The following is a 21,754-nucleotide window of genomic DNA, read 5'->3' as shown; positions in this document are numbered from 1 at the left end:
AAGGATTTAGTCCAACCCTCTGCAATGCAGGAATCTCAGCTAAAGCATCCATGGCAGATGGCCACCCAACCTCTGCTTAGAAGCCACCAAGAGTCCACCACCTCCTAAGGGTGGTACCGCAACTGGAACAACTCTTGCTGCCAGAAAGTTATTCCTGATGTTTCGTCGGAATCTCCTTTCTTGTAACTTGAAGCCATTGTATGCACATTTCAGACCTTAGATCTGTTAGAAGGTGCAGAAGGGAACAACTGTGGCCCTGAAGGACCAGGTATGCAGCCTGGGGGTCATTTTGGACTCGCAGCTGTCCATGGAGGCGCAGGTCAGTTCTGTGTCCAGGGCAGCTGTTTACCAGCTCTATCTGGTACGCAGGCTGAGACCCTACCTGCCCACAGACTGTCTTGCCAGAGTGGTGCATGCTCTAGTTATCTCCTGCTTGGACTACTGCAATGCGCTCTACGTAGGGCTACCTTTGAAGGTGACCCAGAAACTACAACTAATCCAGAATGCAGCAGCTAGACTGGTGACTGGGAGCAGCCGTCGAGACCACCGGTCTTGAAAGATCTACATTGGCTCCCGGTACGTTTCCAAGCACAATTTAAAGTGTTGGTGCTGACCTTTAAAGCCCTAAACGGCCCCGGTCCAGTATACCTGAAGGAGCGTCTCCACCCCCATCATTCTGCCCGGACACTGAGGTCCAGCGCCAAGGGCCTTATGGCGGTTCCCTCACTGCGAGAAGTGAAGCTACAGGGAACCAGGCAGAGGGCCTTTTTGGTAGTGGCACCTGCCCTGTGGAACGCCCTCCCACCAGATTTCAAAGAGAAAAACAGCTACCAGACTTTTAGAAGACATCTGAAGGCAGCCCTGTTTAGGGAAGCTTTTAATGTCTGATCTATTTTAATATTTTGTTGGAAGCCGCCCAGAGTGGCTGGGGTATAAATAATAAATTATTATATTATTATTTATTTCAGTTTTATTTACTGTATAAGATTTCTTTCCCTTCACCAGAAGGTCAGAGGTGGGTTTGCCACAGCCATAGAACGTATGCAATTACAAGAACAGATAAAGGTGTTGAAAGGATGGTGAAAGGTAAAATGGTTCCCAATGAACCAGAACAGCTTGAGTCGGGTCGGCAAAGTACGGCTACTGCTTGTCAACAACGCCGGTGAGCGGGTGCCGCCAAGATGTGCTCCTGAGTGTGTGCAGAGTGCGTTCCTCCTCCAGGTCCGGAGGCAGCTGTGGGACCGGCTTGCAGGGTATTTATATTTTTCAAAATATAGTCCGGCCCCCCACAAGGTCTGAGGGACAGTGGACCAGCCCCCTGATGAAAAAGGTTGCTGACCCCTGGCTTAAGTTCAGCAGAAGAGACACACAAAACAAAATACATTATATTATTATTATTATTATTATTATTATTATTTTATTTTCATTTCACTTTTAATTTGTATTCTGCCTTTCTATATTACTATGCACGAGCCACTCTACAAGCTGGAGAAACAACAAAATAGGCAGCAAAGTTCACACAACTAATAACAATCTGATGCAATACAAAAAAGTCATAATAACTTTAAAATAAATGACTTAAATAAAGCAATATTCAATAATCCATTAGAATATAATAGTAAACAGTAAAATTAAATAGCAATAAACAGTTTACACTTAAAAATTACAATGAAGAATTACTATACTGCAATCAATAAAAATAACGGCAGTCACAATGCATAAAATCATAGAAATGCCACAAAAATATCTGCCATTTTCAGATATTGCCCCAATGTTGGAATTTCCCCCATGTGCCAGTATTGCCACTTTAACTCCCTAACTGAATAGCAGGGGGGCCAACTTGAAGAAAATATTGAGGAGGCAAGCCCCACCCCACATAATCGATCACATGACATGGTGCACACACGCAATTTGAATGGCAATGCCCATCCACTGGGGGTGGGGCAGCCCCATCAAATATTTTATGGGAGGGGAGGCGAAGAGTTGGGTCCTGTGTTGAATAGTAACAGATAAACCTTGCCCTCTGCTGCTTTCCTGCCTTTCAATGCAAGGTCCTCCTGCCTTTGAGCCGCCAACCATGCCGTGGAAAGCTTCACCTGTTGAATTACTGCCTGCCCACCTCCAACCACGCTGTGGAAAAGCTTCACCTGTTGAATTACTGCCTGCCCACCACCATGCCGTGGAAAGCTTCACCTGTTGAATTACTGCCTGCCCACCTCCAACCACTCTGTGGAAAGGCTTCACCTGTTGAATTACTGCCTGCCCACCCCGCAGCTGTTAAAGCGGGTGGAGTGCAAAAAACCCAAAGCGCTTTAAAACGCGCCGACTATAAAGAGGTGCGGGATATAGCTATTAATGATGATAAATTAACACGTCCCATTAAGGTATACGCAGGAGAAATTATTTTGAGGAGCTATGGAAGGTGTTTGTAGAATCCCTACTGCTAAAACGGAAAGGGGTCAAACTGTCGCAACAGGTGTTGAAGTTTTGGGAGGTTGGATAAGTTACAACGGAATGGTCTGGTGGTGGGGCGCACATTTTTATTCTTATTTATTTCTGATTATTACTTTGTCAAAATTAAAAATGGGGGACACACACACACAAATGTGCAGAGTATTAGCCAAGCCGTGCTTTCTCACCACACTCTGATATCAGAAAACGCGTTTGTATATCCACTTATGCAATCAATATTGCAAAGCGGCGTCCCTGCTTGCGGTTAGAGCACTATGTCTCCTCGGGCTCCGCCCCCGGTCGCCTCCCCTAATCTTAAACTCGCCTCCCACGCGCAGCCCGGGCTTCTTTGAAGAGCCGCTTTTGCTCGTGCGCATCAATGGAGCGAGGGCTGCGCCCGCGGGGTGGGTTTGCGCGTCTCCCCTTCGCCCTCCCGCTCCTGCTGCTGTGCGGTGGGGCTGCTGCCCCCCAGGGGTCGGCGAGGCCCGAGGTGCCCGCGCCCTTGCTTTGCAATGTCAGCTTGGACAGCCCGCCCGAGGAGCGCTGGCTGCCGGTCCTGCGGCTCCACTTCGAGCCGGCGCTCCTCCGAGAGGATTTCGTGCAGCTCATCGAGTGAGTGCAAACCGGGAGGGGGATTTGGGTCGGGGTGTCATTCTCTCCGCTGCTTTTTCCTTCCTTGTAATCCTGGTTCATATGAACTTCTGAAAGAGGGTGGCCGGATCCAGCTCTGGGCTTGACCTTGCACGCACTATTGGTCTCCACTCAATCCTAGACCATGGGTAAGCAAACTAAGGCCTGGAGGCCGGATCCGGCCCAATCGCCTTCTAAATCCGGCCCGCGATGGGTCCAGGAATCAGCGTGTTTTTACATAAGCAGAATGTGTGCTTTTATTTAAAATGCATCTCTGGGTTATTTGTGGGGCATAGGAATTCATTCATTTTCAATTTTTTTTTCCAAAATATGGTCCGGCCCCCCACAAGGTTTGTGGGACAGTGGACCGGCCCCCTGCTGAAAAAGTTTGCTGACCCCTGCCCTAGAGCCCCGTCTTCGTCAGATACCCTCACCTGCAGGGCCAGATTTAGGTTTGACGAGTCCCTAAGCCAGTGGTGTCCAAAGTTTTTTCAAAGAGGGCCAGATTTGATGAAGTGAAGGGCCGTGAGGGCCAAACAAAGGGCCAACCAAAGTTGTGCTTTTTTAGGATTGAAATTGTTGAGCTATTTTTTAGGGTTGAAGTTGTTAAGGTTTTTTTTAGGATCTTACCCCAGGAAATAAACTGCTGGATTAGGCCCCCGAAACAGACTTTGGACATCCCTGCCCTAAAACTACTGAAGGTAATGGGGCCCTTTCTATGTCCAGCAGTCCTTTGTCAACAACAAATTGTTGCTGTTTTTTTGTGTTGAATAAATACTATATGGTAATTTATGGACCAAATAGGTATCTAAAGCCATTTGCACATGTAGAATGTAGGCACCCTATATATAGAAATGCGCAAACCTGTGATATTTTAGGGAGCAGGCTAGCAGGTGGGGCCCATTACTTACATCACAGGAGCCTACACAACACAAAACACTATTGCTGTATGTAGGTTTTATTTTATTTGTTTTTTATCTTATACAGTGGTACCTCGGGTTAAGTACTTAATTCGTTCTGAAGGTCCGTTCTTAACCTGAAACTGTTCTTAACCTGAAGCACCACTTTAGCTAATGGGGCCTCCCGCTGCTGCCAGCGCGCCGCCGGTGCACGATTTCTGTTCTCAACCTGAAGCAAAGTTCTTAACCTGAAGCACTATTTCTGGGTTAGCGGAGTCTGTAACCTGACGCGTCTGTAACCTGAAGCGTATGTAACCCGAGGTACCACTGTATTTTGGAAATGTACATCCAGGTTTTTTTCCCTTTAAATTTTTGGGGGGGCCCCAAGAGAGTGGGGCCCAGTGGATGCTCGGGTTGCAAACATGTCTCCCACACGGATCACGTTCGCAACCCACAGCGCCGCGTCTACACATGCATGGGTTGCGATTCGGCGCTTCTGCAAGTGCTGATACCCGAAAGTAACCCATTCCGGTACATCCGGGTTTGAGCGTGTCTGTAACCCGAAAACGCGCAACCTGAACCATCTGTAACCCGAGGTATGACTGTATTCCGCAGCCAGGTGGCCCCCGTTGGGTTCTGCCACCCAGAGTAGGAGAAAACAAGCTTGTTCCATCTCCCATGCGGCAGCCCTCTAGATACAGTGGTGCCCCGCAAGACGAATGCCTCGCAAGACGGAAAACCCGCCAGACGAAAGGGTTTTCCGTTTTGGAGGTGCTTCGCAAAACGAATTTCCTATGGGCTTGCTTCGCAAGACGAAAATGTCTTGCGAGTTCCTGCAGGGTTTTTTTCCTCCCCCCCCCTTTCCCCAAGCTGCTAAGCCGCTTATCAGCTGATCCGCTAAGTCGCTTAACAGCTGATCGCTAAGCCGCTTATCAGCTGATCCGCTAAGCCGCTTATCAGCTGATCCGCTAAGCCGCTTAACAGCTGATCCGTTAAGCCACTAAGCCGCTTATCAGCTGATCCGCTAAGCCGCTAAGCCGCTTATCAGCTGATCCGCTAAGCCCGCTAAGCCGCTAATAGCGCTAAGCCGCTAAACCGCTAACGGGCTTGCTTCGCAAGATGAAAAAACCGCAAGATGAAGAGACTCGCGGAACGGATTCTTTTTGTCTTGCGAGGCACCACTGTACTTGATGTACTGCTTTCTTGTCTTGCATTGCAGCAAAGTGGTTCCCAAGTGGGTTCATGCGATTATCCGGCCTCTGGCGGAAGAAATAGAATCCTTTGTGCCTCAGCCGTTTGCAGGCGAGATCCGGGGACTCTGCCAAGCCCTGGGGCTGAACGCTGGGGATGGCTTGCTCCTTAACTTGGCCTACGAAATTACCACGTAAGTGTTCTTGATATTGGTGAAGAAGAGCCCGCTGGTGCAAGGAATCTTTGTTTGTTTGTTTTATCTGTCAACGAAAGATGAATGAAAACATTAGTACAATCATCTGTTGTGTGGGGAGAAGTGGGGTTTTCCCTGTCTGTGCAAACTTAAAAACACACTTGCTCAGATTTCTTTTTAATTTAAATTTAAATCTTTACAAGCTCTGCAGCCGCTGTTCTCAGAGCGCCTTTCAAGTGAGGAAATAAGATTTTTTAAAAAGAAATATATTAATGCACAATACATAAGAGTATCATATCAGAGCAGGATAAAATACCAACATTAAAATACCAACACCTCAAATGCATGGGAGTGCTCTTTTGCATCAATGATTGGATGCTGGCCGCCATTTTGAATCAATATGGCAAACGGAAACATCACATTAGTGTGACTTTCTCTGTTTCTTTAGCATCACTTCAGCTGCTTCTCAAGATATGAGAAGTTCCCAAAGTGAGGTGGCAGTCTTTGTTGATGTTTGGATGCCAGGGGCCATTTTGAATCAAGATGGCGGACCAAAATGTGGCTTTGGCATGACTTCACCTGTTTTTTTTTGGCGTGGCGGGTCCAAGCTCATAAAATTGCACTATCCATTTGAAGGTCTCAATATTTTTTGGTTGCAAAAAATATTTGGGCAGAATTAAACACTCCCAGCTACTTGTGTGCGCATATGTAGGTAGGTAGGTAAATATTGTACTTTGACAAACCTTCAAGTTCTAATGACAATGCTAAAACAACTCTCTGGTTTTGGGCCCCATTTCTGTTGGCACTCGCCATTTGAGTTCTCTGTTAGAGGGAGCGATCTACCTAGAAGTCCGTAGCCAAAGAATTGGCTGGCCACACCAAATCAGTGTGTGAAATTAAGCTTCCCCCTCTTGGGAACCCCTCCTTGGTTCAGTCTCTCATCATTGTTTGCCCTCCGTTGTGCTTGTTTTCTAGACGAAGCGTCAGGGAAAACATGTTCTTTTTGTGAGTGTTTGTGAGTGTCCTCTTTTTCTACGCCACTGTCTTGTTTTTTCCATATAATTTTTTTATTAGTTTTTTAGCATATCATTTTCAAAAGTAATTAAACATACTTTTACATCTTATTCAATTTTTTGACTTCCATCAATCCTGTCTGAAAAATTTCCAATCTAATCTCTTCACTCTTGTTTTCTTATCCCACAGATATTGCACCAGTATCATCGCTCAGGACACTAACGGGAGCATTTATCATGGCCGGAATCTGGATGCACCCTTTCTCGACATTTTTCAGAAGACAACCATAAATGTGGACTTTTTAAAGAATGGGCAGGTATAGAAAGCTCTTGGCAGCAGTTAAGTATCACTGCGAGAAGCACAGGGAGCATGCATTTTTGCCAAGTTGCTTTTTAGATTCTCTATTATCCAGGATTCTGCAATAGTGTCAGTCATATTTTCCACAGGGGGAGGTGAGGTGTGAGATTTAGACACCTGACTGCCTAGGGCAGAAATGGGGGCACCTTCCACTTCTGCATATGCTTGGCACATTTAAAGTGCATGACATCCCCAAAAGGATTCTGGGAACTGTAGTTTGCTAAGGGTGCTGGGAATTGTAGCTGTGTGAGGGGGTAAACTGCAGTTCAAAGAGCTCTTGGGGTGTGTTCTAAATGTGCAGCATGTTTGCAGCCCAGGTATAGTTGAGCTGCAATTCCCATAAGCCACAAACACTGTGGCCCAATGATCAAGGTTTTAGCAAAGTCAAATAATGCAGGCGACCTCTAGAGAGATAATAATGTTTTTGGAGCTTTCCCCTCATTGTTTTTTTGCATTAGTAAATGAGAGAGATGGAATTTTAACCTTTTCTTCCTAAATCCTGAGCTAAAGCATTTTAAGTATTAGCGCCTCAGTTTACATTCAAATAAAGGTCTCTGTTTTCTTGAAGTTAAATTACTTACATACCTGATCATGTTTTGGGGTGTGCTTTGCATTAAAAGCAGTTATGGTTAACTACAGTCCATTCTGTGTCCTTTTTATTTTTAGGTAAAATTCAGAGGCACTACATTTTTCGGTTACGTTGGTATATGGACAGGACAAAGTCCATATAAGTTTACATTTTCTGGAGACGCAAGAGGTAAGCAGATTTCATTCTTCCTGAACAGAAGAATCACATTTCTGCCACATCCTACAGAAAAATGTCAGCTCTGCTTTGATTCCCTCCCCGCTTCCATTCTGGAGCATAATGTAGATTAAAAAAAAAAAGATTTAAAAGAATGTTAAAGAGAGAAAATCATAATTAAAACCAGAAAATTACAGTAAAACATAGCGCAACATCCGTGATACATATCGGTACGACCACATTTGGAAAATAGTACACTTCATACACAGTGCGGGTGGCGCTGTGGGTTAAACCACTGTGCCGCTTGGGCTTGCCGATCGAAAGGTCGCGGTTCGAATCCCCGCGATGGGGTGAGCTCCCATTGTTCGGTCCCAGCTCCTGCCAACCAAGCAGTTTGAAAGTACACAGTGCAAGTAGATAAATAGCGGGAAGGTAAATGGTGTATCCGTGCGCTGCTCTGGTTTTGCCAGAAGCGGCTTAGCCATGCTGGCCACACGACCCGGAAAAACTGTCTGCAGAAGTGGACAAATGCCGGCTCCCTCGGCCTGTAAAGCGAGATGAGCGCCGCATCCCCAGAGTCGTTCGCGACAGGACTTAATTGTCAGGGGTCCCTTTACCTTCACCCTTTTACACTTCATAAGCCAAAACACCTGGACAGATAGGAACCTCTTTAGCTTTCTTTTTTGGAAATAGTAACTGGGGGGAAAGACGAGACTTTGCCTGGGAGTTCCATAAATGGGGAGCCACCGCTAAGGAGGCCCTGATAGATAGCTCCCACCCCCAGGAATGAAGATCAAGGCTTGCAGACAAAAAATGGGCAGTTCTGTTGCATTCTGAACAATATGGGCAATGCATTATACAGTATACAGTCGTTCCTCGGCTCCCGAATGCCTTGGTAGTCGAATGATCTGACTCCTGAACCAGCGAGTGTTCTGGTTTTTGATTTTTTTTTGAATCTGAACGTCCGATGGGGCTTCTACAGTTTCTGATTGGAAGTCAAATGTTTCGGAAGTCGAACAGACTTCCAGGACGGATTCCGTTCGACTTCCGAGGTACGACTGTACTTGGGTAATGTATATAGTACATTGCAATAACAAAAATAATGGGCCTGGGCCTGGTCCTCCCACAGCGGGCAGGATAACAGTGCTGTGATGTACCAGGAGGAGGAGGGGCAAAGCCCGCAACTTGCGCAGTGACCAGTGACTTGAGCACCAATTGGGCTCTGCTGGCAAGTTTGCACTACGCTGACCTTGCCACTCCCTTACTCCTCCTCCCTATCAATATGCCCCCATAATGCAGGTGGAGGGAGGTCAGGTAAGCACTGCCACTCTGTATATGGTCTGTTCTGTGATTTTATTTTGCTTTGAAGAAATGCTTTTTATATTCATTCTGGCCATTTGGGATGGGAGCTCTTAAGCACTGAAGCAAAAGGAGGAAACGGCCTATGTTTGTGACGGCTGATTCTCACGAGGCGTTTCTCTTCCCCTTACACGCTCTTATAGATCGTAGCGCATGGTGGGAGACTGCAATTGCCACTTTCCTGAATCGAAATTCTCCGGCCAGCTGGCTGGCCAGGACTGTAAGTAGCCAAAGTTTCGCTCTTTTCAGATTTGTTGCTCACTAACCACCAAGTTGCTGAAAATCCAAGTGTTAATTAATCTTTCCTCTCTCTTTTTACGATTGAACAGATAACGTTGCTTTGTAAAATAGTTCTAGGGGTGGTGAAGGTTCAGAAATGTTATAATTTGTGTAGCGCAGAAAAAGAATGGTCTCTGCCCAGTACATCTAAGAATTTAGATTTTTTTTTGGGTGGAGGGGGCTATTACAAATGGGAGAAATGTGCATTTAGTTTATTTCTCTTATTTATTAAGATATTTTCCGTGCTTCCTGTGACAGATGGTTTCATTTTGGGTTTTTTCCGAGAGCAGGAGAAGCCAGCATGGTGCCCTCCAAATCTATTATTATTATTTTATTATGATTTAATCTTAATTTATTTATTTATACCCCACCTTTTTCCTTGACAGGGACTTAAGGCATCTTTCTTTATTACCTGTCCTTCACCTTGAGGCCCCAGGGGAGGTCCCAACACTTTAAAATGCCAGTGTGGTGTAGTGGTTAAGAGTGGGGGACTCATAATCTGGTGAACCGGGTTCGATTCCCCGCTCCTCCACATGCAGCTGCTGGGTGACCTTGGGCTAGTCACACTTCTCTGAAGTCTCTCAGCCTCACTCACCTCACAGAGTGTTTGTTGTGGGGGAGGAAGGGAAAAGGAGATTGTTAGCCGCTTTGAGACTCCTTCGGGTAGCGATAAAGCGGGATATCAAATCCAAACTCTTCTTCTTCTTCTTAAAACAGTTTAAAAGAAACCACAATTGCAAGAATATTTTTATTTTTTTAAAATGATATTTATTAAAGTTTCAGAAAAAGTTACAAAAATAAGAAAAAGAAAAAAGAAAGAAAAAAGAAAGTACAAAATACAAAAAAAAAACAAACGGTTAAATACAAATCAATCTTTCCATGTCTTGTCTTTCATTTACTTGTTTCCCTGACCTCCTCACACCTCCCTTTTTTATATTCCGGTTCAGTTAGTTAATTCAGCAAATCCTTTCCCTCTTTGTTTTTATCTTAATCCTTTATCTTAATGTATTATAACTTTAGATTCTCACAATTGCAAGAATAGAGGGTGGGGTCCTTAAAAATATGCGTTTCAAGACCAACAACACTCGGTTTTCTTGATAGAACTCAAACCATTGCAGCAAAAGTAAATTTCTTTCAGATGTCATGACATTCAGCTTTGAAGTCACTTTTCATCAGCACAGATCTTAAACAACAATCTTTGCATCCTCTGTTGAAACCTGTTTCAGGTTGCTAAATGTGCCAGTTAAAAACAAACATCATTCTGAGGCTTGTTTTGCTTGCCAGCTGTTTCAGGCACTCTGCCCTTGGTGCTTTTCAGCTTAGCTCTGCAAACTTTCCTTCCTTGGAGGCTTTTAAGCAGATATCGGATGCCCACCTGTCAAGGATGCTTTAGCTGAGATTCCTGCATTGCACAGAGGTCTCTTCTATGTTTCTATGAAATATGAGGACTAGAAGGTTGCTTCCTTAAAATGGGAATTCAGGTTTTCAGGATTCTGATAAGCAGCAACTTGGTTACTTCTGGAGCCTTGGGGGTAATGCACAGTGTGATAAATGTTTGCAGGTTTGCTGGCTCCAGACCCAAAGTGGGGCTTCTGTGACTTCTCCCAACTCTACAGCCGATGGGAAAAGCTGTACCGTTTTATGCAACCCTTAAAGGCACAGGAGCCCCCTCATGGTGTGGACCTCCCAGTCCATGAAATATACTCGGAGTCAAGAGTGGATTTCATGCTCTTTATTCAGCTCATAGTAGAGAGGAATGGAAGTTTCCCCAAAATATCTGCTTTATATACATTATTTACACAGTGGGCCGCACGTGATTGTCTAATTCCTGGATTCTCCTGTAGGCCAATCAGGTTGTGGATTCACTTCCACCTGGAGCTGGATTGGGTGGCTCCTGTGGACCAATCAGACTGCTGCATTCTGAATCCTATTGTTCTAGGACCAATTAGACTGCTGCATTTGGATCCTATTCAACTCAGTACATAACAGTCCAAAATGCCCACTCTTGTTTCTGCTTTGCTGCAGGTTTTGAGCGAAGCTGAGACCTTTGAGGCCGCTGCTCTCATGCTGTCCAAGACACCGATTATAGCAAACGTCTACTTCATCATTGGGGGCACAAAGCCTGGGGAAGGGGCAGTCATTACGAGAAGGAGAAGCGGTCCAGTCAATATTTGGCCCTTGGATCCTCTGACTGGAGGGTAAGCATGAAATTTTGTAACCCTGGGTTTTGTAGGAAACAAGTTATGAATTTGTAGATGGAGGGGTATAATTGCCCCTTGGTGTCTTATGAGCAGGGCAGAGTGTTGGGAAATAAATAACTGGGGAGCACCAGTAATTGTGAAGTGCTCCCCCCATGTGTGGGGAATCACAGAGAAAAAACGGCTGACTGCCTGAATTCAAAAAGTGTATGGGGCCTGATTCACTCTTTAGCCGAAATAGCCCCCAGCAGAGTTTAAAACACAAATCTATGCAGTATTTGCAAAGCACGGGGAATATAGATTGTTACACCTTTAAATGTCCCAGTATGAATGAACTTTATTACGGTCACAGACCAGGATAAAACAAACAAACAAACAAACAAAAACAAAAACAAAACCATATGATAATGAGAGTGGAGGCTAGCATCTGCCTAACATCAATCTACAAATGGCTGACATTGAATCTGCTCCCCCGTGGGATAGCCCCATTGATCCTCTGCGACCAATTCCAGTCAGGCTGGCAGACTGCAGTCCTGAACACCCTCCGGAAACTGGGTTTTGCCCCTCAAGCCCTTCTAAGTCTGGGCTTGGGCCCGGCAAAAGCTACGGCCAGGCAAAGAATATTAGACACCGAGAGACAACAGGACTGCGCAAGGTGCCCCGACTATAAAATTGGAGAAATCGAGAGAGATATAGCCGCACCGGCAGCATATCTCTTCTTTCTCGTATCTAGAAATGCAAGAAGGGCCTTTACACTCACCAGAAGAAGGGCCTTTACACTCACTCTCTTCTTTCTCGTATCTAGAAATGCAAGAAGGGCCTTTACACTCACCACTTACGCTCTTCCCTCGCCGGTCCTGGATGGAGCCTTTAGAAAAGTCCCCTATGCTCAGAGACTTTGCAGCTGTCCATTGGGAGAGATAGGAAGCCCAGAACACTTGTTCTTTAGATGTCCCTTTTATGAAGAGGCATGTAGTAAGATCATTGATCCCCTACTGGTGAGGCTCTCCGACCTCCCGCAAAAGCAAAAAATTGACCTTTTGCTGTTAGGCAAAGATCAGAAGATGACCTGGATGGTCGCCAGATTCTGTGTACAATGTCGCAGTATTAAGCACTTACAATTCTTCCCCCTCTTGTATCCCCCTCGGAGTGAATAGACTACAACCTTTAGTAGGTTAAAATGTTTTACTTACAGTAACCACAGCTCTCATCATGAATACAGCAGAAACAACACAGGTATTCTGGGTAACAAAATACAAAAAGCACCTTCACGTATTGTGGTAATCAACTTAAGTTTTGCTCAGAGAACACCCGCTGAAATTAATGGACCTCCCTGGATCTTGTTCCTTAGTTTTACTGGCTTGAACCAATGAATGTTCTAGACCTTACAGACAGTAGGTCTGAAAAGCTTTTTGAGGGAACTAATCCCCTCCTTTAAAAAAAAAATTGAGTACCTTATACCCATATGGCAAAAGGATACAGTGATAAAGTTTTAATGTTCATTTTATGTAGGTGGTACCGGATAGAGACAAACTACGATCACTGGACCACCCCTCCTCCTCTAGATCATCGAAGGTATGTTTTGCTGGGTGGTAAACTGTGTCAAGATGATCTTATTTTAAAGAAGAAAAAGAACTGTACATGCATACTTTGTTATACTTCCACAGTTGGAATAACTCCCTTTTGCGCATAGGTAGGGTTGTCAGGCTGAGTCAATCAAAACTGATCTCACAAAGCGAGACTGCATGTCGCTCAGTCTGCTGTTCTTTTATTATTTTATTTTTGCATGGTCAATGAGAATCGCAAAACACTCGGACGCCTCTTACCTGCGGTATGAAATGGTCTTCTGCGCCACGAGATTTGCCAGCTGCGACTTATCCGCTAACATTTTATTGTTACTCTGCAGAACCCAAGCCATGAAAGCACTGAATGCCACTGGACAGAAAAATATTAATCTCGAGTCTCTCTACAAAGTAAGTCTTCGGTTTTACATCCTGCCCGTTTTATAAACAAAACAAAACTCGCTTTTATTGAGGTATTTACGCTAGGATAGTTCTCTGTTGGGTTTTTTCAAGGTTTGCCACATTTGCAAACGAGAACCTTTTGGGGGTAACACACACACACACCCCAGAGCGTATTGTATTGGCTGCAATGCAGTGCTTCTTTCATGCCTAATTTCAGTTAAGGGGTTGAGCGATTACCTCTTGGGGTGCCTTTGCAAATGTCAGGCTTCAGGGAACCGGCTTCGGCCCCCGGGGCAGTAGATAAGCAGAACAAAGGAAAAGGAGTGTTCTTACCTGTTAGAAACTTTAATAATCACAGCGAGAGAACAAAGAACCCACCTCCTAGAAATGGCAGTGCTCCCAATTATGGATCACACCTCCTTCTGTCCCTATTAGTCTATGCCACTCCTACGTCTTGTAATCTGAGCTTGTACCCTCTGTGCTTTCTGTGCTGACACTTTCTGAGCTGTCAATAACTTGGAGACAAGGGCAAAACAAAAAAATTCCTTCCAGTAGCACCTTAAAGACCAACTAAGTTAGTTCTTGGTATGAGCTTTCGTGTGCAAGCACACTTCTTCAGATACACTGAAACAGAAGTTGCCAGACCCTTCTATATAGTGAGAAGGTGGGGAGGGGTATTACTCAGAAGGGTGGTGGGAATGGGTGATTGGCAGATAGCTGAGAAGAGCCTGTTGACGACTCTTAACGACTGCAATAGGTCTTACAGGAAAAAGCAAGGGGTGAGAAGGTGAGAAATGGCTTTGTCATGTATAATGAGATAAGAATCCAATGTCTTTGTTCAGGCCAGGTCTCTCCATGGTTTTAAGTTTGGTAATGAGTTGTAATTCAGCAGCTTCTCTTTCCAGTCTATTTCTGAAATTCCTTTGTAGTAAAACAGCTACTTTGAGATCTTGTATAGAATGTCCTGGGAGATTGAAGTGTTCTCCTACTGGTTTCTCTGTCTTGTGATTCTTGATGTCAGATTTGTGTCCGTTTATTATTCCCCTTGATGTCAGATTTGTGTCCGTTTATTATTCCCCTTTCTGAAACTATCCCCTGCCAGAAAAATGAACAAAGACATTGGATTCTTATCTCATTATACATGACAAAGCCATTTCTCACCTTCTCACCCCTTGCTTTTTCCTGTAAGACCTATTGCAGTCGTTAAGTGTCGTCAACAGGCTCTTCTCAGCTATCTGCCAATCACCCATTCCCACCACCCTTCTGAGTAATACCCCTCCCCACCTTCTCACTATATAGAAGGGTCTGGCAACTTCTGTTTCAGTGTATCTGAAGAAGTGTGCTTGCACACGAAAGCTCATACCAAGAACTAACTTAGTTGGTCTTTAAGGTGCTACTGGAAGGAATTTTTTTGTTTTGACTATGGCAGACCAACACGGCTACCTATCTGTAACTTGGAGACAAGGGGTGTGTGTATGTGAATGCTTCCCAGAGACGGTGAATCTGTTAACCCTCTCTCTTCCAGTGTTTCTTCTCCTAGCTGTTCCCCATCCAGCATTTCCCAGCTTCTGCTTTCTGAACTATGTCCCTCTGCAAACCACTGTTCCAAATCTACACTGTCCTCCTGCTCCTGGGAAAATTCAAGATCTAGGGGAGGGGGAGGCTCCCACCATTCCTCCTCAGCGCACCCCTCCTCAACACGGTCCCTGACACATACAGGTGCCATTGCCCCTGTACTCAGGAAGGCCCTTCCTTTTGGCATAAATGAACTACCATCCATCAGTTGCTTTGTGTGTCTTGTAAAGGCCTTTCTTTTTGCCCAGGCTTTCCATGGCCCACAAGATTGGACACTGTTATTACAGGAAAACCCTTCATTTATGAGCTACCGTGTATAAGCACAACACACTGAACCCAGAAGTGACCCAAGAGCTTTAAAAAAGAGGCAGGATGGGACAGGGTGCTTGCAGGCTTTTTCTTTTTCTTCAAAAATTTTTATTAGTTTTCCAATAAATTTTTTAAACAAACAAACAAATACACAAACAAAAACATAAATCTCAGCCTTTTTAAACCAATATTAGTAACATTGTTAAGTGACTTCCCTGTATCCCCCTCGTTGAATTTCAGTGTATATCATTTTAACAGTTTTCCAAAACCAATGTTCTTATAAAATTAACTTAATCACTTAACATCTTTCTTTCTTCCAAATTTGGCATTAAACATATTAGTTAATCACATTACATATTTAAATCCTAAGCCTATCTGATATTTGCAAGCTTTCCAATTAAGTTAACATATTTAACTACCGTAAATAGTCTTTAAATTTCGTCCATTCCTCCTGGTACTTCTCCTCCTCCTTCCTGTCAGGTCAACTAGCTCTGAAAAATCAATCATCTTCATCTGCCAATCTTCCACTGTTGGTATTTCTTGTGTTGCTTGCAGGCTTTTTCAATTGTGTTTCAAATATACGTGATTTCACTGGTGCACGTGGTGCCTCAGAACGTAACCCCCTTCAACGTTTTAAAAGGTTCAGCTGTTTAGAAATGCTTCTAAATACATAAATAAATGGACTCCTTTCATTTCATTTTGTTTTTTCCCAGGTATTATCAGTCTATCCAGTCTTAAATGAGTAAGTTTTGTTTGTGTTCTTTCTGTAATAGGTTTGGATTCCACCCTGCCCGCCTTCCTTTAGGCCTCGGATGGGGAACCTCTGCCCCCACCAAATGTTGTTGGACTACAAATCCCATCAGCCCTTGCAAGCATGGCTGATGGCTTGGGGTTATGGGAGTTGTAGTTCAGCAACACCTGGAGGCTGGCCTATGGCAGGACTAGCTGACATGGCGCCCTCTAGGTGTTGCTGGACTACAACTCCCATGAGCCCCCAACTAGCGTGATGATGGGAGCTGCAATCCAGCAGCATTTCAAGGGCACCAAGCCAGATGAGGTTGTATGATGGAGTCCCTTTCAATTCCTGGGATCCAGCAAGGATCCAGCTGCTGAATTAGCCAGGCAAGGGCCATTAGGGTCCCTTAAGTATGGGTCATTAAGGTAACAAAGGAAATGGCTCTGTGCCAGAGGACAAATAGGTGGGGGCCCCTCTCTCGCCTTGCTGGTAGTTCGAAGGACAAAAGCCAGAGTGGAATGTGTGCTCTAGAAGCAGGCTGTAGCTGGGCAGCGGAGAGGCAGAGCCACGCCTGATTTCTGCTGGATCCAAGACTGTGGCTATGGCAGAAGTAAGACCCTTTTGGGGCATTAATACAGTGGTTAAGAACTTAATTCGTTCTGGAGGCCTGTTCTTAACCTGAAACTGTTCTTAACCTGAAGCACCACTTTAGCTAATGGGGCCTCCTGCCGCCGCCACCGCACCGCCACTGCACAATTTCTGTTCTCATCCTGAAGCAAAGTTCTTAACCTGAGGCACTATTTCTGGGTTAGCGGAGTCTGTAACCTGAAGAGTCCATAACCTGAAGTGTATGTAACCTGAGGTACCACTGTACTGTGACCCTCTCCATCATAAGTTGCTCAGAGATTGGGGTGCTGTTCGACAGTATATACCAGGGATGTCCAACAGGTCGATCGCGGTCGACTGGTTGATCCCCGGAAGGTTTTGGTAGATTGTGGTCGATCGCGGGCTCCGGTGGAAAAAGAGCATCTTTGACCTGAACCCCCAAAAACGGGACTTTCCTCCCTAAAGAAAGCTCAACAATTTTGACCTGAAACACCCCCCCCCCCCAAAAAGGGGTAGATCACTGCCAGTTTTTTGTTCTGTGAGTAGATCTCTTGGGATTTGGACGTCCCTGGTATATACCATGACTCAGTTCGTTTCCTATTCTTTACCAGGGGAACAGTTTACACCACCGTAATGAGTGCTGCAACCCCTGGCAATTACATGACACGGATCAGGAACTTGGTGTGAAAACATGTAAGTTCTGATATTTAATGCAGATTGTCATTTGGAATAGAAGTTCGGACACCCATCCAAAGACCCGGCACTTCCGGCTTGCAATTAGGGGTGTAAGAAGGTGTCAGTTTTCGTTCCACCTTGCATTCGTCACGTGCAATACTGTTTACATTTTGCAGCAGTTCTTCTGCCAAAGCCCACAGGATCTGTCTTGCTGTCCGCTGTGGCAAAACTACATCATTTGCTTAATTATGTTATTGCACCCCTTCCATTTTAGTGCCAAGGAAACATAATGCAAATTAAGCGGGTGGGACGTAACTAATTACATATCATTTGCACACTGAAAGCCATCGACACCAGAAAATACTGATTATATTCGCTGGATGGATTTTAGTTCCAGACATGGAGCAAATAAGTAGCCAATGGCAATCTTTGCTCCCATTTCTGTTTTTTAGAGGAATTCTTCAACATTCCTGCTTGCAATTCCTGGCATTTAACTGCTTTGTGCTGGCCAGAATTCTTGGTATTTAAAGTCTCTCATTTTCTTATTTTCCTGGAAATGCAAGCTTATTTTATGCCCCCAGTAGTAACGACCTGCCCCAACTGGAAAAGGAAAGAAAGGGAAAACTCTTGTCTGACTGCCTGTTTATCCATCAGGCTCTGCCTGTTAAGAGAACCTCGTCAGGATACTGTGGGTTGATGAACGCTGAATTAAAAACCTCTGAATGAGCCGCCCTCTTTGAGATCAGACCTTCTTTGATATCAGCTTCAGCAATGCAGGAAGCTATATCTGCAGGGGGAAACCCAGGAATTTTGTGGCTGTCCAGTGTGCCCTGCTAGAGAGAAGTGGCTACTCAGTTTGATGTTGGGATATCCACCATGGCAAATGTGGTCCTGGAGTTTTGGTTTGCTATCAGACATCTGCTACCGAGCCTGTTTGTGAAGCTGGTGTGGGGAATGTTCAGGGTGGCAGCAGATGATATATTGTTAATTAATATCCTTCCTAACTTGTGCTAGCAAGTTCCTTTACTTAGCAGAGTTACATTCCCCTTTTTACATGCACAGCAGATAGCTGGTTGCAGGCTCGTGTTAGCCTCTCACTATTATACAATTCAGTCTGTCTCAGATTGAATTTATGCTCCTGTTAAGTTTCCTTGAATCGCTCTTAAAAGAATAAAGGCGCCACAATCTTATTCAAAGTCAATAAAAGAGGTTTCTCACATCAGTTCACAGTTGGATTCCTGAAGGCAGACTTAGTAATTATTATTATTATTATTATTATTATTATTATTATTAATAATAATACCCTGCCCATCTGGCTGGGTTTCCCCAGCCACTCTGGGCGGCTTCCTACAAAGATTAAAATACAGTGGTCTGTTAAACATTAAAAGCTTCCCTAAACAGGGCTGCCTTCAGATGTCTTCTAAAAGTCTGGTGGTTGTTTTTCTCTTTGACATCTTGTGGGAGGGCGTTCCACAGGGCGGGTGCCACTACCAAGAAGGCCCTCTGCCTGGTTCCCTGTAACTTGGCTTCTTGCAGTGAGGGAACAGCCAGAAGGCCCTCGGCGCTGGACCAAATATGTACATGTGGATCTACCCCATATATGGGGGAATAATCCCAGTGCTTCTGCTAGCTGAGAGCTAGCAGAGCAGTCCTAACTAAAAGCTGGTCAAACGAAGAAGGAAGTCAAAAAGAAGGGAAGGGTGCTGTGTGACTTGACCTTTTGTTACCTGGACAGGTTAGGTTACACCCACCTTCTATCACATGCAGAAGGAAGGATGTTGCAGCCAATAGGAGCAGGAAGTTTTAACTGGCTGGACCAAACATTCGCTTGCATGTCTTCTCTAGCATTACAAGGAATGTTGTACACACACACACACACATATATATATATATATATATTATTAAGGATTTTCTTGTTTTACAGAAATGTAGTGCCTCGTTGTTGTTTTTTTCATGTAACATTTTTACAAATCCGTTTCATTTGTTGAGGCATTAGGGGGAGAAGAAAAAAAGAAAGAAAAAAGAAAGGGGGGGTGGAGAGAGGGAAGATGGATAGGGGTGGGGTCGGGTGGCGGTGTTTCTATTATGTTTAATGTATGTAGAGTTTGGTGTCAGCGTTGCTTGTGTTGTTCACTTGTGTTCCTTTGTTGGTGAGAGAGGTTGGGGTTGGCCTAGGGTGTGATTGTTTGCTTGTGATGATCTTTGTTTTCGTGTGTGAGTGAGGTGGGTGGGTGTTTTGGATCAGGTTAGCCATATTGATTTGTATGCTGTTGGTGGATTATTGTCATTGTCCTGTTGGGCTGTGTATGTGATAAAGGGGAGCCATACCGGGGTGAAGGCGTCTTCTTCTGTTTGTCCCCGTGTCAGTTTCAGTTTCTTAGTTAATTTTTCTAGTAGGGCTGTTTCCCATACTATTTGGTACCATTGGTCCATGCTTACTCCTGACAGGTCTCTCCAGTGTCTGGTTATGGTGTTTCTGGCTGTTGAGAGCAAGGAATGTTGTACTTGATTGCCTGTCATGGATCACATCCCACAGCTGGGAGACAACCTACCAAAAGTTGCAGCTCATTACAGAATTGCCATATGTTACAGGTGCATGTCGGCTTAACAGTAGCAGGGCACTGATTTTAGTTTTCTTTCTTTTTTTATTCTGGTCTTTGTGCAGGGGCTTCCCCCACTGCATCGGTGTGGTAGATGCTATCCCAGGACAAATCAGATCAACACGCCAATAGGAAAAGCTATCATTCCGTTCCCATTACAAGGAACAGACCACAGTGTAAACGTTTTATCAGTCTGGAAGTTAGCAGGAGTGGCGAAAACCGCGATGCCTTCATTTCTGCAAACTGCACCTTGCCATGAAATGGATGTTGGGTATTTGTGCCTGGAAACCCTGCTGTACCAATTCACGGCAAACACATACCTCGCAGAAGAAGGGGTTGATGGAATCATAGAGTGCGCCCCCCCCCAATGCTATTCAGCCACGGTTTTAATAGATGCACGATTTGGTTGCTTTAAGGGATGCTGATGTTGTCTCAAATGCAAACTCCCAGTTGCTGAAGATAATGTGTCTGCTGTAATAACAGCCTGTGTGGTCCTGTACAATATTTCTGAGTTAAAGGGTCACTCACTGGGTGCAGTTGACTGTATAGAACCTGGAATCATTCCTCCCTCGTATACAGAGGAGCGCTGACCATACAGAAACAGAACTGCAACAGAGTGGAGCATTATGAGTTCCGTCTTCGTATGATTTTCAGCAGGTGATGCTTTGAAGGCACAAAAATGCAGAGACCCTGCTGAAACTTCAGAGAATTAAAGGACTGAGCATTGCTGGGGCCCCTAAGTAGCCAAAGATGCACTGCCCCCCAAACTGTTTTTTTCACTTTGCATGGGACACTTTAGAAAGATGTTGTGGAAGAAAATTAGCATTTTGCACATCTCCTTCTTTTAAGGAGACTCACTGAGGATACCCCAGCAGCCCCCACCTCCCAGTGTATAAAGCCATTAATAATGCACTGAATTTACACCCAAAATAAGACCAAAAACATTTCAGCTTACTAGTGCCTTTTTTCTGCTCTTGCAAAATGATTGGTAAGCTGAAGTTGATGAATTGATGAATTAATTTTATTGCTCCCCCCCCCCGAAATAAAATGTTTTGCTGTTGATCTATGAGGATAGAACTGAAATAAATGGATTTTTAAAGCAGTGGTGGTTTTCTCCCCCCCGCTTATCTCGCCTACTTCTCATCCTGCATCAAAATGGTATCAAAGACTCTGTGGTTTCTGAGCCAGAGCCAGCCTTGTAATACTGCAGCATAAAAAGCCAAAGCGGTATAATTGCATCTTTCACGCATTTAACTTGCGCAATTTCAACCACATGCAGTTGGAGGCAGGCTGGTTGAAATTGCACAAGTCAAATCCAAGCAAGGTGGAGAGCTTAAAAGCATCTTTTCATGCCAGGTATGGTTGAGGTTACTCAGCATGGAAAGAGCTTTTAAGCCTTTCCTCTCACATGAAGGTGAGACCCACCCAGTACGCCAGCTGTAGAGTACAAGGGTTCCATATCTCCCCTCATCCGCTAGACGTAGGGTGACACCAAGGGCTCGGGTATATGTGATTTTTGTGTGTGCGTATAATACAGTGGTACCTCGGGTTAAGAACTTAATTCGTTTTGGAGGTCCGTTCTTAACCTGAAACTGTTCTTAACCTGAGGTACCACTTTAGCTGATGGGGCTCCCGCTGCCGCCGCACAATTTCTGTTCTCATCCTGAAGTAAAGTTCTTAACCTGAGGTACTACTTCCGAGTTAGCGGAGTCTGTAACTTGAAGCGTTTGTAATCTGAGGTACCACTGTACTTGGAATCCCTGCCTTATTTATGATCATACTGTATAGCACATCCATTTCTGGGAACTTCAAAGGAGGATATTGACAAAATACTCACACTTATAAAGTAGTAGCTTTTGAACAAGTTGTTTCTTTGTGTGGTTCCCAGTCCCCCTCCACAATGCGGCAAATTAAGAATGTTTGTAAGGTAAAAAGGTAAAGGACCCCTGGTTAAGTCCAGTCAAAGGCGACTACGG

The 21,754-nt window shown here is 44.7% G+C and overlaps 1 protein-coding gene across 2 annotated transcripts; it reads left to right on the top strand.

Moving 5' to 3' along the window:
• Positions 1 to 2,830: 2,830 nt before the first annotated feature.
• On the top strand, positions 2,831 to 20,877 carry LOC308485321 (N-acylethanolamine-hydrolyzing acid amidase-like; the record flags this gene model as incomplete). Of its 2 annotated transcripts, none has more annotated exons than XM_081021055.1 (11): positions 2,831 to 3,063; positions 5,200 to 5,364; positions 6,568 to 6,694; positions 7,402 to 7,492; positions 8,980 to 9,056; positions 11,141 to 11,313; positions 12,826 to 12,888; positions 13,220 to 13,286; positions 15,875 to 15,903; positions 17,115 to 17,196; positions 19,844 to 20,877. In XM_081021055.1, the coding sequence occupies 10 exons, from the start codon at positions 2,831 to 2,833 to the stop codon at positions 17,188 to 17,190; spliced, it is 1,101 nt and encodes a 366-aa protein (XP_080877181.1). In that variant the 3' UTR covers positions 17,191 to 17,196; positions 19,844 to 20,877. The 2 variants fall into 2 exon arrangements, with proteins under 2 accessions (XP_080877181.1, XP_080877182.1); XM_081021056.1 differs by lacking the exon at positions 19,844 to 20,877 and adding an exon at positions 18,914 to 19,043.
• Between the last annotated feature and the right edge of the window lie 877 nt (positions 20,878 to 21,754).

This window comes from Podarcis pityusensis, assembly GCF_964106645.2.
Source record: "Podarcis pityusensis genome assembly, chromosome: 9".
Taxonomy (NCBI): domain Eukaryota; kingdom Metazoa; phylum Chordata; class Lepidosauria; order Squamata; family Lacertidae; genus Podarcis; species Podarcis pityusensis.
Note: the sequence above shows the minus strand (reverse complement) of the source record. Positions and strands in the feature narration are given on the sequence as shown.